The sequence below is a fragment of the Lonchura striata genome, chromosome 32 (genome assembly GCF_046129695.1).
Source record: "Lonchura striata isolate bLonStr1 chromosome 32, bLonStr1.mat, whole genome shotgun sequence".
Lineage (NCBI taxonomy): Eukaryota > Metazoa > Chordata > Aves > Passeriformes > Estrildidae > Lonchura > Lonchura striata.
In genome coordinates this window covers 3,604,593-3,620,957 of record NC_134634.1, presented here as the reverse complement: position 1 = coordinate 3,620,957, position 16,365 = coordinate 3,604,593, and the positions used below count along the sequence as shown (strand labels likewise).

Here is a 16,365-nt window from a genome sequence, read left to right as displayed (position 1 = left end):
CCCTGCCCGCTGTCCCCCCTCCTTTCCTGCCACCGGCTCCCAGCAGACAAAGACACCCCTAGACCTTCTCCCCCCCTGCAGCGCAAAGCGTGTCCCACCCTCCCTCCCTGCACCCCACAGGGAGAAACCGGCAGCGCCGCGGGGGAAACTGAGGCACGGTGGGGCTGGGTGAAGGTGGAGGGCCGGGACAGGGCGTGGGACGAGGACCGGCGGGCACATGCAGGTCCGGCGGCTCTCGGGTCGCCGGCTAGAGGCTGAGGTCCACCACCACGTGCCGGTACACCAGCGTGTTGGCCTTGAAGCTGGGCGCCAGCAGCAGCTGCACGTCGGCCGCCGGCACGGCCCGGAAGGCGCGCGGCGCCTGCACCGACAGCTCCTGGAACTTGGCGAACTTCTGCTTCTCCTCTTCCCACAGGTAGACGTGGGTGAAGGAGAAGTCGCTGCCCAGCGCCAGGTAGCGCCGCTGCCCCACGGCGAAGGGCTGCATCACCATGGAGCCGCGCGACGGCAGCGTCTGCACCTCCACGAAGCGCTGCCCTTCCCAGCGCACCACCTTGGAGTCGCCGATGTAGCGGCTGAGGCACAGGAACTGCTCCCGCTTGGCCCTGAAGTGTTTGACCATCTGCACGTCCAGCATCTCGCCCACCTCGCCCTGCGGCACGAATTGCTTCTGCGCCCGGCTCCACTGGTAGATGACGGGCGCCTGGGAGCTGCTGGAGATGATCAGCCGCGGCTTGCCGTCGTTCTCCACGTACTCCACGTCGGTGTCGCGGTGCCAGGCGTGGAGGGCTTGGTGGGAGTAAAACCCGTTCTGGTTGAGGCGGTAGAGGCTGGTGGAGCCCGCCTTGGAGCTGTCGGCGATGACGAAGTACCAGTCGCCCTCGATCTGGAAGGCCTCGATGTCGTTGGGCTTGCGGATCTTCTGGCTGTCGATGTCCTGGATCTTGATGAACTTGTCCACGGCCGTGTCCCAGCGGTAGATGTAGGAGCCACCAAAGAGCTGCGCCACCACCACGTAGAGCTGCTCCTGCGCCACGATGGGCTTGCAGTGCACCGCCGAGTGAGCTGGTGACAAAAAAACCGCGTCACGCCGGGGCCGGGCTGGTCCCGGGTCACCCCAGGCCGGGAGGGGACCCCCGGCCCGATTCCTCACCGGGGATGCGGTCGAAGTCGCGGAGTTTGCGCTCCACGTAGTCCCACTTGAGGATGGAGCAGCTGCTGGCGCTCGGCTGTGCCAGGGCCACGTACAGGTCGCTGGCGTAGGTGAAGGGCTCGGCCGACACCGCCTGGAAGGGCAGGACCTGGTGCATCACGAAATCTGGAGCAGGGAGAGGTGGCAGTGAAGGTCTGAACACCCAGGAATGAGGTGGCAGGGGACAGGTGGCAGGTGATGGTGGTGCCATACCCGTGGTGATGCACTGGAAGTCACCGAGCGCCAGGTCCCGGATGCGCTGTCCCTCGAACTGCCCGGGGCTGCTGCAGAAGACGGCGGGCACCGTGGTGTTGGTGCTCTCCAGCCACTCCACCAGCCACTTGATCTTGCAGTCACAGGCCAGCGTGTTGCCACGGAGGTCCCTGCCAGGGATGGCACCGAGTCACCCCCAGCACCCACCGGGATGTCACCCCCTCCCCAGGATGGCACCGAGTCACTCCCAGCACCCATCGGAATGTCACCCCCTCCCCAATTCAAGTCCTGGGGGTCCCTGCCATGGATGGCACCGAGTCACCCCCAGCACCCACCAGGATGTCACCCCCTCCCCAATTCAATTTCTGGGGATCCCTGACAGGGTTGGCACCGAGTCACCCCCAGCACCCACTGGAATGTCACCCCCTCCCCAGGATGGCACCGAGTCACCCCCAGCACCCACCAGGCTGTCACCCCCTACCCAGCTCAATTCCTGGGGGTCCCTGCCAGGGGTGTCACCGAGTCACTCCCAGCACCCACCAAGATGTCACCCCGTCCCCAGGATCGCACCGAATCACCCCAGCACCCACCGGGAAGTCACCCCCTCCCCAATTCAATTCCTGGGGGTCCCTGCCAGGGATGGCACCGAGTCACCCCCAGCACCCACTGGTGTGTCATCCCCTCCCCAGCTCAGTGTACCGGGTTGGCACTGAATCACCCCCAGCACCCACCAGGCTGTCACCCCCTCCCCAGGATGGCACTGAATCACCCCCAGCACCCACTGGAATGTCACCCCCTCCCCAGGATGGCACCGAGTCACCCCCAGCACCCACCGGGCTGTCACCCCCTCCCCAATTCAATTCCTGGGGGTCCCTGCCAGGGATGGCACCGAGTCACCCCCAGCACCCACCGGGATGTCACCCCCTCCCCAGGATGGCACCAAGTCACTCCCAGCACCCACTGGGATGTCACCCCCTCCCCAGCTCAATTCCTGGGGGTCCCTGCCGGGGTTGTCACCGAGGCACCCCAGCACACCGCACCCTGCCCGAGTGCCAGCCCCTGGGATGTCACCCTGTCCCCAGCCCCGTGTCCCCAGCGCTGTGGCAGCCTCACAGGTCACTCAGGATGTCCAGAGGCTTGAAGAGGTCCCGCGGCAGCGTCTGCAGGTTGTTGTTGGCCAAGGACCTGGGGACAAGAAGCGTCGTGGAGGTGACACATCTGTGACAGCGCCGATGGTGCAGGGCCACCCCCACAGTGTCCCCCGGCTGCTCACAGGTGTGTCAGGGACTTCAGCCCACGGAACGTGGCCTTCGAGAGTGCCTGGATGTCGTTGTTCTCGATGAACCTGTGACAGGAGCAGAGAGTGACGGTGCCATCCCTCTGCCCTCCCTCTGCCCTCCCTCTGCCCTCCTGGACAAGTCCAGGGCTTCCCTCTGGCTGCCCTGGGACCCTGGCAGGGGTCAGAACCCCCTGGACAGAGCCCCAGAGACACTGGCTGTGATCTCTGTCCGTGGAAAAGAGTTTTCAATCTTACAGGATCAATTACCAGCCCTGAGTGTTTGATATCAGTAATAATTAAGTGTGGCACAGGTGCAAAAATAAAATTTTAGGATTCTAGATGAGGGGTCCAAAGGGGACAAGCTGGAGGAAATTGGGTGTGCCTTGTCCTTTTTCTCCTTCTTCATGCCCTCCATGTCTCACTGTGGTGTTGGCATTTTTCTGTTGGTTCAGGCTGGGGACACACTGTCCAACGTAGGTGACAGATATTGGCACGTTCTTGTAAATGCAGCCCAGGGAGTTTCTGGTATTGAATGTTTGTCACATCCCACTGAGGGCAGAGCCCCACACTCTGCCCTGCAGGACAGAGCTGGGCAGGGCAGCAGAACATGTGAGAGAAAAGCAGAATAAACAACCTGGAAACCAGCACAGACCAATTATGGCTTCTGCTTTGGCAGCGGGGCTGACAGAGACTTTTTACAAACTCGGAATCACCAACACCACGGATCCCGACACCCTCCCTGTGCCCTCCCCGTGCCCGCTGTGCCCGTGCCCCGTCCCCGTGCCACGCACAGGTACTGCAGGTGCGGGAGCCCGGCGAAGGCGTTGTCCCCGATCAGCGAGAACTTGTTGGAGTTGAGGAGGCTGCAAAGAGAACGGGGGAGGAATCAGCGGCGGGCCCGGGCAAGGTGGGCACCGCGGTGGGCACCGAGCGGGGCACGGGGGGCACGGGGCACCTACAGGAACTGCAGGGAGGGGATGTGGGCGAAAGCCGCCTCCCGGATCTCCGTGAAGGCCGCGTTCACCATGGTCCTGCGGGAGAGACGGGGCTGCGGCACAGGGCACGGCCTGGCACGGCCACCGCCGTGCCCCCGGCGCGGGCTCCGTGTCACCGGGCATCGCAGAGGGACCCGGCGGCCGGCCTGGCCGGGGTGGGCACACGGAGGGGACGAACTGCGGGGGCTGGCACCCGAGCCGGGCCGGCACCCAGCCTGGGCTGGCACCCGAGCCGGGCTGGCACCCAACCTGGGCCGGCACCCAACCTGGGCCGGCACCCAACCTGGGCTGGCACCCGAGCCGGGCCGGCACCCAACCTGGGCTGGCACCCACGCATGGCATGGGGCCATGTGCACACACACGTGTGTGAGGGCACAGAATGGGTGTGTGAGTGCGTGCACACAGTGTAACACACACAAATGGGTGTGTGAGTATGTACACACAGTGTAACACACACAAATGGGTGTGTGAGTACGTACACACAGTGTAACACGCACAAACGGGTGTGTGAGTACGTACACACAGTGTAACACGCACAAAGGGGTGTGTGAGTATGTACACACAGTGTAACACGCACAAACGGGTGTGTGAGTACATACACACAGATGTAACATGCACTAAGGGATGTGTAAATACATACACACAGTGTAACACGCACAAATGGGTGTGTAAGCACACACAGACAGGTGTAACACATAAATGGGTGTGTGAGTACATGCACACAGTGTAACACGCACAAATGGGTGTGTAAGCACACACAGACAGGTGTAACACACACAAATGAGTGTGTAAGCACACACATACAGTGTAACACACAAATGGGTGTGTGAGTACGTGCACACAGTGTAACACACAAAGACAGGTGTGTGAGTACATACACACAGGTGTAACACACACAAACGAGTGTGTAAGCACACACACACGGGTGTAACACACCCAATCAGATGTGTAAGCACAAACACAGTGTAACACACACAAATGAGTGTGTAAGCACACACACACGAGTGTAACACACCCAATCAGGTGTGTAAGCACACACACTGAGTAACACACCCCAGTCAGGTGTGTAAGCACACACACACAGTGTAACCCACACAATCAGCTGTGTAAGCACACGCACACTGAGTAACACACCCAATGAGGTGTGTAAGCACACACACAGGGGTGTAACACACCCTGTCAGGTGTGTAAGCACAGACAGGTGTAACACCACAAATGAGTGTGTAAGCACACACACACAGGGGTGTAACACACCCAGTCAGTTGTGTAAGCACACACACACAGTGTAACACACCCAATCAGGTGTGTATGCACACACACATGGGTGTAACACACTCAATCAGGTGTGTATGCACACACACATGGGTGTAACACACCCAGTCAGGTGTGTAAGCACAGACAGGTGTAACACCACAAATGAGTGTGTAAGCACACACACACATGGGTGTAACACACCCAATCAGTTGTGTAAGCACACACACACAGTGTAACACACACAATCAGGTGTGTAAGCACACACACACAGTGTAACACACCCAGTCAGGTGTTTTAGCACACACACACAGTGTAACACACACAAACGAGTGTGTAAGCACACACACACATGGGTGTAACACACCCAATCGGGTGTGTAAACACACAGACATGGGTGTAACACACCCAATGGGGTGTGTAAGCACAGACAGGTGTAACACCACAAATGAGTGTGTAAGCACACGCACACAGTGTAACACACCCAATCGGGTGTGTAAACACACAGACATGGTTGTCACACACCCAAACGAGCGTGCAAGCACACGCACACAGTGTCACACACCCAAACGAGCGTGCAAGCACACGCACTCAGTGCAAACACCGCCCCTGCCGCACACCCCCGCGCCGGGCTCCGCCGCGCCGCCCTGTCCCCCACCACGCCCCGCTTGGGGACACGGTGGCCAAGGTCACCGCCGCGTCCCCCGCGCCGGCTCCGGTCCGTCCCCGGGCCGGCGGCGGGGACCGGCCGCGGCCGCGCTCGCCTTGGCCCCGCGGGACACGGCCACACGTCCCGGGATGTCCCCAGCGTCCCCCGGAGCCCCCCGCAGGGCCGCCCCCGTCCCCCCGGGACAGCCCCTGCCACCCCCGCGCTGCCCTGGCGTGTGACACCGCTGTCCCCACCGCCGTCCCCACCGCTGTCCCCATCTCTGTCCCCACCGCTGTCCCCACCGCTGTCCCCACCGCTGTCCCCATCTCTGTCCCCACCGCTGTCCCCACCGCCGTCCCCACCGCCGTCCCCACCGCTGTCCCCACCGCTGTCCCCACCGCTGTCCCCACCGCCATCCCCACCGCTGTCCCCACCGCTGTCCCCATCTCTGTCCCCACCGCTGTCCCCACCGCCGTCCCCACCGCTGTCCCCATCTCTGTCCCCACCGCTGTCCCCACCGCTGTCCCCACCGCCGTCCCCACCGCCGTCCCCACCGCTGTCCCCACCTCTGTCCCCACCGCTGTCCCCACCGCTGTCCCCACCGCTGTCCCCACCGCTGTCCCCATCTCTGTCCCCACCGCTGTCCCCACCGCTGTCCCCATCTCTGTCCCCACCGCTGTCCCCACCTCTGTCCCCACCGCTGTCCCCACCGCCGTCCCCACCGCCGTCCCCACCGCTGTCCCCACCGCTGTCCCCATCTCTGTCCCCACCGCCGTCCCCACCGCTGTCCCCATCTCTGTCCCCATCTCTGTCCCCACCGCTGTCCCCACCTCTGTCCCCACCGCCGTCCCCACCGCTGTCCCCACCGCTGTCCCCACCGCGGCTACTCACAGCGAGATGACCTCGGGGGGCAGGTTTTTGGGCACGGCCTTGGAGTCCACGCAAAAAGCCGTGTCGCGGGTGCAGGAGCAGCTCGGGGGGCACGGGGGAGGCCGCGGGGGCCGCCGCCCCTCCGCCGGCAGGCAGAGGAAGGCCACGGCGAGGAGGAGGAGGAGGAGGAGGAGGCGAGCGGGGAGCTGCTCCCTCGGCATCCTGCCGCGCCGCAGCTCCATCGCTCCCCAGCCTGATCCCTGCTCCCAACGCCGCTGTGCCCGGCAGCTGTGGAAAAAAATCTTTATTTTCCTCTCTTTTTTTTATTTTTATTCCCCCGAGGATCTCAGCGTGGAGGAGAAGCGGCGGAGCCTGCCTGACCCGCGGCTCTGCAGCACATCATGCCCGGTGCTGCGGGAGGGAGGGAGGGAAAGAGGGAGGGAGGGAGGGAGGGATGCGGCTGAGTGACATCGCCAGCATCCCCGTGCACGCGTGTCCGTGCGCGCGTGTCCCCGGCAGCGACCACCCTCGGGGCTCCACGCCGCGGGTGGGAGCGGCCCCCGGGCTGCTTTTGGGGTGCGCAGAACTGGGGAGGGGGGACACGCCAGGGGTGATGCCCCCGCAGTGGCTCCCCCAGCTCGGCGCCGCAGCGCTGCCCGCTGCGGCCGCAGCGCGCTGGGCAGCGATCCACGCCGCCCCGGGCACCCGGCCGTCCCTGGCACACATCTCTCCCGTGCCAGGCGTCCATCTGCGCCCGGCCTGGCACGGAGCCTGCGGGAACAATGAGTCCAGCCAGCTCCTTCCCCACCCCGGGGGGGGGGCTCGCACAGCTGCCCGTGCAGAACCAGGGGTGCAGCCCCCCTCTCCCGGGACCTGCTGGAACCCCTCTGCCGCAATCCCGGGATGGGTGTGGAGGGAGGGCACTGCCCGCTGTTTGCCTTGGCACCCCCACAGCGCTGGCGGGCAAATGGCACGGAAGGGCCCTCGGAGGCTTCTTGTCCCCTCCCTGGCTCTTGTGCGCGCTCAGCAAACAGCACAAGCGGCACTCGGCAGCTGGAGTGGCCCCAGCCTTCCCCGGCCGCCCGGGATCCTATAAATACCCCCGGGCCCGCGCTGGCAAAGGGACAGGAGCGCACGGGGAGATGGACGAGAGCTCCAAAGAGGCGCTGATGGAGGAGGCACCTCCGGTAAGGAGCACCCAGCACCCACGCTGGGCGCGGGGCTGAGTCCCCGGTGCCCCGCGGTGCTGGCGGCTCAGCCGGGCGCTCCCCCGTGTTCCCCCCACCAGAGGTACACGGAGTCCCCGCGCCTGCCCTGCATCCCCCACGAGCTCAAGAGCCTCTTGTTGATGGTGGCCCTGGTGGTGGTGGCCCTCGTGGTGGTCAACGTCGCCTTCCTCCTGCTGGGGCTGCGCCTCAGCGAGTCCCACGCCGAGACGGTGAGGGCAGGAAGGGACCGCGGTGCCACCGGCGCCGGGAAGGGGTTGGGATGGCACCGCGGCTTTGTGGGGAGGGGGCTCAGCCCCCTGAGCCCCCTGAGCCCTCTGCCCCCGGCAGGTGTTGCGAATGACCACCCACGGGCTGGATGGCGACGGGAGCCCGCAGCAGCTCGCCGTGAGCAAGAAGGAGCGGAGCGGGACGTTCGCGGTGCGGGACGGGCACAACGGCTCGGCCGCGGTGGTGTACGACTACGGCAAGGTGCGGGGGCACCGCGGGAGCGGCGGGGCGGCCCCGGGGCCGTGCCGAGCCGAGCCGGCTCTGTAGGGAGCGCTGGGCTCCAGGAGGGTTTGGATGGGTGGAGACGAGAGATCTCTGGAGGCTGCTCTTGGGATATCAGGTTTATTAGGGATGGAGAAAGGTCTTGCTTGGAGCTGCCCGGCGCAGCACGGGGCAAGGCCTGAGGGGATGGGGAGGGGAGAGACAAGAGGATGCTCCAGGAGAGGGTGGGAGTTCCAAGAGAGCCGGGATTCCAAGAGAGAGGAGTTCCAAGAGAGGAGAAGAAGAAGAAGAAGAGGAGGAGTTCCAAGAGAGCGTCCGGCCCCTCAGACACCCCTTATCAGGTGGTTCAAGGTGGGCTGGAACAAGATTTGGGCCAATGGGGTCACAGACACCTGATGCATCAGGGGAGGGTTACAGGTGTGGGATGAACATTTTGGGGGTTGAGATGGAACAGTCCATTTGACTTTTGGACCTACCTGTAGGTAAGGGTGTTGTCCATCCAGTAGGGAGGATTGTTTTCATCCTGGCTGTACTATAGTGAATCTTCTGCCAGGCAATTCTATTTATCCATCCTTCCCAACATTTATTTCCGATATTTATCCATCCTTTCCTCTGTCTGCCAACAGCTGCTGGTGGGATACAGGTCCTGGCGCCGCCGCGCCTGCCTCATCACCCGCCTGGACAAGGACAACTTGCCGGGGCTGGACGCTGTCACCGAGACCTTCCAGCGCCGGCAGGTGAGCGGTGACCACTGAGGGAGTGGAGCCGCACTGGGCTCAGCACAGCCCAGCCCTTGGGAAATGTGGGGCTGGGGGCTTGTCCCCTCTGGAGGGGACACTGTGGCTGCCGAGAATTGTAAATGCAGGCGAAGCCAATGGGAAGAAATGACCATGTCTGACTCAAGTCAGAAGGATGAATGATTTCTTTATTAAAACTATGCTAAAATACATCAATATACTATATAAAAGGAGGATACTAAAACTACACACTACTTTCTCTGATTTTAACTCTAACACCCTCTCTGAGAGTCCAGCCCCAGGTGGGTTGGATTGGATTGGGTTGGATTGGGTTGGATTGGATTGGATTGGATTGGATTGGATTGGATTGGATTGGATTGGATTGGGTTGGGTTGGGTTGGGTTGGGTTGGATTGGCCACCAGGCTCAAACAATCCTCACCAGAATCCAACCAAGCACTCACCCCAGGTAAACAATCCTCCAAACACATTCCACATGGGAAAACCAAGGAGCAGAAACAGAAATTGTTTTCTCTTTCATTTCTCTTTGTGCTCCTCTATGAAATTCCTGAGAGGGAGAGAACTTTGCCTGCCCCAGCCGCGGGTGGCAGCTCTGCTCCGTGCTCTGTCCTGCAGGATGAGGACGTTGGGGACAAGGCCATGCCCCTGACTGACCGCTCCATCCTGGGCACCACCATCAACATCCTCTGCAGCGCCGTGCCCGTGTTCTGGGTGTAGCAGCAGCTCCCAGCGGGATGCGACAGCCACGCGGGGATGTCACCGTCCCCCACGCCGCCTTCCAGGAGGGACAGCTGGGAACGCTTCCTCCTCCTCCTCCTCCTCCTCTTCCTCATCCCCATCCCGGGGACAGCCACCCCGCCCCGGGGGTGCTGCATCCGCTGTCGCTTGGCACTGCGGCTTTCCCCCTGCTGTCTCCCTAAAAAAAAGTGGGATTTGCTTTGGGATTTGCTTCTGTCTACAAAGTAAAGCCTGTGTTCACCTCCAAGCGTGCTCTTGCCCTTCCTGGGTGCTGGGGACAGGGACACGGTGTCCCAAGGGTGTCCCTTTGCAGGGTGCAGGGTGGGGAGGGGAATCACTCACGTTGGGAGGGATCAAACACGGGGAGGCAGCAGCAGAAGTGCACACGATGCTCCCATTGTCCCCATCCCTCATATTGTCCCCACCTGTGTCCTCCTATTGTCCCCAACTGTGTCCCTCCAGTGTCCCCATCCATGTCATCCCAGTGGCCCCACCAGTGTCCTCCTATTGTCCCCAACTGTGTCCCCCCAGTGTCTCCACCTGTGCCCTCCTATTGTCCCCAACTGTGTCCTCCTATTGTCCCCAACTGTGTCCCCCCATTGTCCCCACCTGTGTCCCCCCAGTGTCCCCCAGTGTCCCCACCTGTGTTCCCCCAGTGTCCCCCCATTGTCCCCACCTGTGTCCCCCCAGTGTCCCCCCAGTGTCCCCAACTGTGTCCCCCCATTGTCCCCACCTGTGTCCCCCCAGTGTCTCCAGCTATGTCCCCCCAGTGTCTCCAGCTATGTCCCCCCAGTGTCCCCACCTGTGTCCCCCCATTGTCCCCACCTGTGTCCCCACCTGTGTCCCCCCCTGTGTCCCCCCAGTGCCCCCCAGTTTGGAGGATGAGGGTGAGGAGGAAGGAGCAACCTCTGTTCCTCCAGACCTTCAGGAAAAGCTCCTGGCCTGTCCCCTCCTCGTGCAGGTGGGGACAGAGGGACCATGCCACGTCCCCAGTGGGACCCGAGGGTGACCCGCAGACACCAGAGCCACCAGCTCCAGCTCCAGCTCCCCCAATTCCCATCCCCATCCTCTCTTTTTCCCACCCATTCCAGCCCCTCTTGCCCCCCTCACCAGCTGGGACCAACCTCTGGGGCCACTTCCGAGTGCTGCGCTGAAAATCAGAGGGGCAGCGTGGCTGGGAGGGGGGAAAAAGAGACCCCTGGAAATGGATTTGGCCTTTCCAGAGTTTCAAACTCAATATTGTCCCCAAAATCACTGCCACGGGCAGAGAGCGGGGTCAAAGTTCTGGGGATGGTGACACTTTGCTGGGAACGGGAGGGACATGGCACAATTCCACGTGTTGCTCATAGCCGGCAGCTCTGCTTCCCAAAAAACCCTGACCCTGATAAGGAGCTGGGTCAAGAGGGTGCCATGGGCCAGGAAAGGAGATAAGGGCTCCCATGGGGACAGGACGAACAGCCAGGAGCCACTCAAGGAACTCTTGTGGCCCTTGACACCCTGGGAAAAGAGGCAGCGTTCACCCCCCCAAAAGTTGGTATTGTGGGTTTTGGGGGTCTCAGGGGTGGCTGGAGGGGTCCCAGGTGCAGGAGGGGCTCATGGATGGGCACAACCAAAGTTCAGCAGTGTCCCCCTCCCACCTGAGGGGGACATGCCAGAGCTGGGACCCCCTCACCCCAAAAACTCCACACTGTGGGCACCCGTGCCAGCCCCAAATGCCACCAGCAGTGATGTCCAAGCACTGAGGGTCAGGGACACTCCCCAGAATGAGGGTCAGGGACACTCCCCATACCACGGTGACCACCTGAGAGGGGGACATGCCAGAGCTGGGACCCCGCTTCCCAAAAAAATTCACACTGTGGGTACCCGTGCCAGCCCCAAATGCCACCAGCAGTGATGTCCAAGCAGCCTCGGGAGCAGGAATGAGGGTCAGGGACACTCCTCACACCACGGTGACCCCGTTTCCACCTGAGAGGAACATGCCAGAGCTGGGACCCCGTCACCCCAAAAAAACCCACACTGTGGGCACCCGTGCCAGCCCCAAACGCCACCAGCAGTGATGTCCAAGCAGCCTCTGGAGCAGGAATGAGGGTCAGGGACAGTCCCCGCAGCACGGTGACCACCTGAGAGGGGGACATGCCAGAGCTGGGACCCCCTCACCCCAAAAAAACCCACACTGTGGGCACCCATGCTAGCCCCAAATGCCACCAGCAGTGATGTCCAAGCAGCCTCTGGAGCAGGAATGAGGGTCAGGGACAGTCCCCGCAGCACGGTGACCACCTGAGAGGGGGACATGCCAGAGCTGGGACCCCCTCACCCCAAAAAAATCCACACTGTGGGCACCCGTGCCAGCCCCAAACGCCACCAGCAGTGATGTCCAAGCAATGAGGGTCAGGGACACTCCCCATGCCACAGTGACCACCTGAGAGGGACATGCCAGAGCTGGGACCCCGCTTCCCAAAAAACTCCACACTGTGGGCACCCGTGCCAGCCCCAAATGCCACCAGCAGTGATGTCCAAGCAATGAGGGTCAGGGACACTCCCCTGAATGAGGGTCAGGGACACTCCCCATGCCACGGTGACCACCTGAGAGGGACATGCCAGAGCTGGGACCCCCTCACCCCAAAAAAATCCACACTGTGGGCACCCGTGCCAGCCCCAAACGCTGTCAGCAGTGATGTCCAAGCAGCCTCCGGAGCAGGAATGAGGGTCAGGGACACTCCCCACACCACGGTGACCCCGTTTCCACCTGGGAGGGGAACTTCCAGATCTGGGACCCCCTCACCCCAAAAAAACCCACACTGTGGGCACCCGTGCCAGCCCCAAACGCCACCAGCAGTGATGTCCAAGCACTGAGGGTCAGGGACACTCCCCATGCCACGGTGACCACCTGAGAGGGGGACATGCCAGAGCTGGGACCCCCTCACCCCAAAAAAATCCACACTGTGGGCACCCGTGCCAGCCCCAAACGCCACCAGCAGTGATGTCCAAGCAATGAGGGTCAGGGACACTCCCCAGAATGAGGGTCAGGGACACTCCCCATGCCACAGTGACCACCTGAGGGGGACATGCCAGAGCTGGGACCCCCTCACCCCAAAAAAATCCACACTGTGGGCACCCGTGCCAGCCCCAAACGCCACCAGCAGTGATGTCCAAGCAGCCTCTGGAGCAGGAATGAGGGTCAGGGACACTCCCCACGCCACGGTGGCCCCGTTCCCACCCCATCCCTGCGGCTTACAGGAAATCTTTAATGTCCTCTTTGTTCCTCGCCACATCAAGCAGCTCCAGGTGCCCGAGCTGGCAAAGGGACACGGGCCAGCTCTCGCCTCGGGTGCAGCCACAGCCGGATCCTCCACCCTGGAGGGTTTGTTTTGGCCCTGCCACCTCGCTCCTGGGCAGCAGAGAAGTCCCCGTGCCTGGGGACAAGGGTCCTTGAGCCAGTGCCCTCGGAGCCTCTTGAGCAGCGGGTTCCCAGGGGCGCCCAGCTGGGAGTGGGCGCTCAGCAAACACCAGTGGAGTGGCTCACATGCCAGGGCCTGGCTGCACCCCGGGGCCACCAAACCCTTCACGGGGTCCCCACCCCAGCGTCCCGGTATAAAGCTCCCTGCAGTTGGACTGGGCTGGGAATGGGAGGAGGAGGAGGAGGAGGAGGAGGAGGAGGAGGCAGCCATGGAGAGCAGCATGAAGCAGGTGGTGCTTGAAGAGGAGGTGAGTCCCTGCAGGGTGGCAGTGCCACGCCGGCGTGTCCCTGCAGCCGGCTGGGCTCAGGGCTTTGCCCAGTTTATCCCAGCAAGGCACCAGCGCTCCGAATGGAGATTTGGACCGTGGGATGCCGCATTCCCAGCGCCCAGGGGCAGCGGGATGAGAGCTGCAATCCCACCCCCAGCTCCTGCATCCCCCTGACCCCTTCTCCCTTCCCTTTCCTGCACCCTCAGGACCCGGCGAACGGCTGCTGCTTGTCCTGCGCCACGTGCTGCGGCAAATGCTGCGCCAGATGCAGCATGTGCTGCGCCAGATGCTGCACCAAGTGCAGCTGGTGCTGCGCCAAATGCTGCTGCCTGCCCAAGTGCTGCAAGTGCCCCAAGTGCCCCAAGTGTGCCAAGTGCCCCGGCTGCGGCAGCTGCTCCGGCTGCCTCAAGAAGTCCCTGTGCTTCGTCCCTCGGCTGCTCTGCTACCTGCCACGCAAGCTGCTGAGCTGCGGCCGCCTCCGCTGCCTGCTCATCGCCGTGGTGCTGCTGGTGCTGCTGGTGCTCCTCATCGCCGGCGCGCTGCTGCTGCGGCTGGGCGCTCACCAGGTGAGTGGGTGTGAGAAGCTCCGGGGTCTCGTGTGGTGGAAAAGTCTCTCCTCCAACCCTTCCAAAGAAAGGCGCAGCAGTTTCTTGTTGTTGGGTCTCAAGGCAGTTTATTGCGAGTTATCTAAAAGATTTTCTTCTGGGGTTGTGGCTGTTTGGTCAGCGGCCCAGGCAGAGGCACACACACACACTGACATCCTCTCTGTCTGCTGTCCTCTTCTTCTCTCCCCACCCAGGGCTGCTGCTAGCTTTTATATGATATATTATATATTACATGTTTATAGTTTTCCCCCAATGCCTATTACCTTTATTAAATGGTGCTTTTCTATCTTTTATATGGTACATCACGTGTTACATGGTTACAGTTTTCCCCATTGCTATTACCTATATTAAACTGTGCCTTTCTATCTTTTATATGATATATTACATGTTACATGTTTGTAGTTTTCCCCCAATGCCTATTACCTATATTAAATGGTGATTTTCTATCTTTTACTTGATATATTACATGCTACATGTTTATAGTTTTCCCCCAATGCCTATTACCTATATTAAATGGTGCTTTTCTATCTTTTATATGGTACATTACATGTTACATGTTCACAGTTTTTCCCAATGCCTATTACCTATATTAAATGGTGCTTTCCTATCTTTTATATGGTACATTACGTGTTACATGTTTATAGTTTTCCCCAATACCTACTATCTATATTACAAAGTGCTTTTCTACTCTAAACCAATCTGTGAGTGCCAACATCACCAAGAGCATGGAGGTGAGGAAGAAGAAGGAGGAAGAACAGGGTCAGCCCACTTTCCTCCATCTTAGAACCTCTGACCCCCATGTACAAAGTAAAAACTCCCTGGACAGGTGCTAAAACCCCCCTGTACAATACTAAAAAATTTTTCCCTCTACTTTGTAACTATTTCTACTATCCCATCTAACCCTTTGTGACTGTTTGTTCCACCTCTAAAGAGCTTGTGAGGACCAACTCCATTGGACCAATGGAAGAAAACTGAGAGTAAAACTCTGGTTTATTCAAAATAACCCGGTCTTTTATACAGAGCTTGTGAAGACCAAATCCATTGGTTCTGAAGTGAAAACAACTCGACCCATTGGTGTACAGTGCTTGACACACAGCGATAGAACTTCACTATGAACAATGTGAACAACAAGAGAGATAAAGAATTATTTACATTCTCTCCAGCCCTTTCCCAGGTTTTTTGCCTGGTTAGAAACTCTCAGCTTCTCTCTTTGGCTGAATCTCAGTCCCACAGCCGTGCCCAGGGGCAGGGGCTGCTGCAGCCTCTGAGATCCCCCCTGGGCTCCCTCCAGGCGCTGCGGGATGAGCTGCGGGCTGGACCGGCCCGGGAGGAGGACGCGGTCACTTTCTACCTGGATAACGGGGACGGCAACGTGGCCACGGTCATCTACGACTACCAAAATGTGAGTGGGGGGCTCCGGGGGCACGGGGAGGGGGGAGATGGGATGGAGCTGACCCCACTTTGGCTTCCCACCAGCTGCTGGTGAGCTACAGAGCCCGGCTGCACCGCGCCTGCTTCGTGACCCGCGTGGACAAGGATGACATCCCGGGGCTGGACACCGTGGTCGAGACCTTCCAGCGCCGCCAGGTGAGGACCCGGCTGGGCCACGGGGGTCTCGGTGCCTTGTGCGGCCCCTCTTGAGGGGTGGGATGATGAAGACAATGATGAAGAATGTCTCTGTCCAGGCTGAGGACAAGATCTCCGTGCCCCTGGCTGACCGCTCCCTCCTGGGCACCACGGCGGGCATCCTGTGCAGCCTCCTCCCCGTTTATTGGGTTTAACCCCGCGGGGTGAACCCGCAGCGTGGGCAGGGGGGCTGCGGGACCCCCGCCCACCCGGCGGCACCCCCACAGCGCCAGCTTGGCCGTGCAGCACCCCTCGACAGACACAGCCCCGCTGGGAGCATCGCGGCTCCTCCGTGCCCCCCCAGCGCCGCCCACCCCGAATTTGGGGTGCGGGGGGTGAGGAGGGGTCAGGGGGTCGGTTCTGGGGGGGGCTGCGGGTGCGGGGCCGGGGGTAGGGCGGGGGTGTCTGCGCTGTGCCGGGGGACAGCTGGTTTGTCACTTAAGGCTTCTCAGCTTCGCCAAAACCCAAGCGCAAAAACGAGCTTAAAAAAAAAAAAAAAAGACATTTAAAGAAAACGCAATTCTCCGTTCCAGTTCTTTTCTTCTGCCAGCTCTGCCTTAAAAATGCCTTGAGGGGCTCCGGGCTTGAATTTTGGGGGGATTTCAGTGGCAGCCGCAGCCTGGGGGCTCACTGGGGGCCCCCCAAGTGTGGCTGCGTGAGCTGAGCTGGTCCATTCTGCTGCCAGGGCTGGAAAATGGGTCTGTCCTCGGGAATAAAGGAGAAGGGAAGGGCAGGGATCGGGCCCGG

At 61.1% G+C, this 16,365-nt stretch overlaps 3 protein-coding genes and 1 long non-coding RNA gene across 4 annotated transcripts; 2 read left to right on the top strand and 2 right to left on the bottom strand.

Moving 5' to 3' along the window:
- Window positions 1-6: 6 nt before the first annotated feature.
- Window positions 7-6,884, bottom strand: LGI3 (leucine rich repeat LGI family member 3). Its single transcript, XM_077789257.1, has 8 exons — window positions 6,471-6,884; window positions 3,644-3,715; window positions 3,476-3,547; window positions 2,679-2,750; window positions 2,519-2,590; window positions 1,406-1,575; window positions 1,154-1,318; window positions 7-1,065 (listed from the first exon to the last, which is right to left on the bottom strand). The coding sequence occupies exons 1-8, from the start codon at window positions 6,689-6,691 to the stop codon at window positions 248-250; spliced, it is 1,662 nt and encodes a 553-aa protein (XP_077645383.1). The 5' UTR covers window positions 6,692-6,884; the 3' UTR covers window positions 7-247.
- A 692-nt stretch (window positions 6,885-7,576) lies between these two features.
- LOC110479425 (surfactant protein C) lies at window positions 7,577-9,908 on the top strand. The gene is made up of 5 exons (XM_021546741.3): window positions 7,577-7,636; window positions 7,738-7,887; window positions 8,006-8,146; window positions 8,794-8,904; window positions 9,539-9,908. The coding sequence occupies exons 1-5, from the start codon at window positions 7,592-7,594 to the stop codon at window positions 9,638-9,640; spliced, it is 549 nt and encodes a 182-aa protein (XP_021402416.3). The 5' UTR covers window positions 7,577-7,591; the 3' UTR covers window positions 9,641-9,908.
- LOC144247741 (uncharacterized) lies at window positions 9,072-10,907 on the bottom strand. Its single transcript, XR_013341296.1, has 2 exons — window positions 10,786-10,907; window positions 9,072-9,839 (listed from the first exon to the last, which is right to left on the bottom strand). It is a non-coding gene; the product is annotated as an uncharacterized LOC144247741 (long non-coding RNA).
- Window positions 10,908-13,327: 2,420 nt separating this feature from the next.
- Window positions 13,328-15,773, top strand: LOC144247733 (uncharacterized). Its single transcript, XM_077789206.1, has 5 exons — window positions 13,328-13,366; window positions 13,594-13,983; window positions 15,299-15,394; window positions 15,469-15,579; window positions 15,678-15,773. Exons 1-5 carry the CDS (start codon window positions 13,328-13,330, stop codon window positions 15,771-15,773), a joined length of 732 nt encoding a protein of 243 aa, XP_077645332.1.
- The last annotated feature ends 592 nt before the right edge of the window (window positions 15,774-16,365 follow it).

What these genes read in the sequence shown, in the direction of transcription:
- LGI3 (XM_077789257.1), bottom strand. Translation starts at nt 6,691, where the DNA reads ATGGAGCTGCGGCGCGGCAGGATGCCGAGGGAGCAGCTCCCCGCTCGC. An exon ending in ATCCCCTCCCTGCAGTTCCT is followed by an intron (nt 3,548 to 3,643) that starts GTAGGTGCCCCG and finishes TTCTCTTTGCAG; the next exon opens with CCTCCTCAACTCCAACAAGT. An exon ending in CGACTTCGACCGCATCCCCG is followed by an intron (nt 1,066 to 1,153) that starts GTGAGGAATCGG and finishes TTTTGTCACCAG; the next exon opens with CTCACTCGGCGGTGCACTGC.
- LOC110479425 (XM_021546741.3), top strand. Translation starts at nt 7,592, where the DNA reads ATGGACGAGAGCTCCAAAGAGGCGCTGATGGAGGAGGCACCTCCG. An exon ending in TGATGGAGGAGGCACCTCCG is followed by an intron (nt 7,637 to 7,737) that starts GTAAGGAGCACC and finishes TCCCCCCACCAG; the next exon opens with AGGTACACGGAGTCCCCGCG. An exon ending in AGACCTTCCAGCGCCGGCAG is followed by an intron (nt 8,905 to 9,538) that starts GTGAGCGGTGAC and finishes TCTGTCCTGCAG; the next exon opens with GATGAGGACGTTGGGGACAA.
- LOC144247733 (XM_077789206.1), top strand. Translation starts at nt 13,328, where the DNA reads ATGGAGAGCAGCATGAAGCAGGTGGTGCTTGAAGAGGAG. An exon ending in AGGTGGTGCTTGAAGAGGAG is followed by an intron (nt 13,367 to 13,593) that starts GTGAGTCCCTGC and finishes CTGCACCCTCAG; the next exon opens with GACCCGGCGAACGGCTGCTG. An exon ending in GTGAGAAGCTCCGGGGTCTC is followed by an intron (nt 13,984 to 15,298) that starts GTGTGGTGGAAA and finishes CTGCGGGATGAG; the next exon opens with CTGCGGGCTGGACCGGCCCG.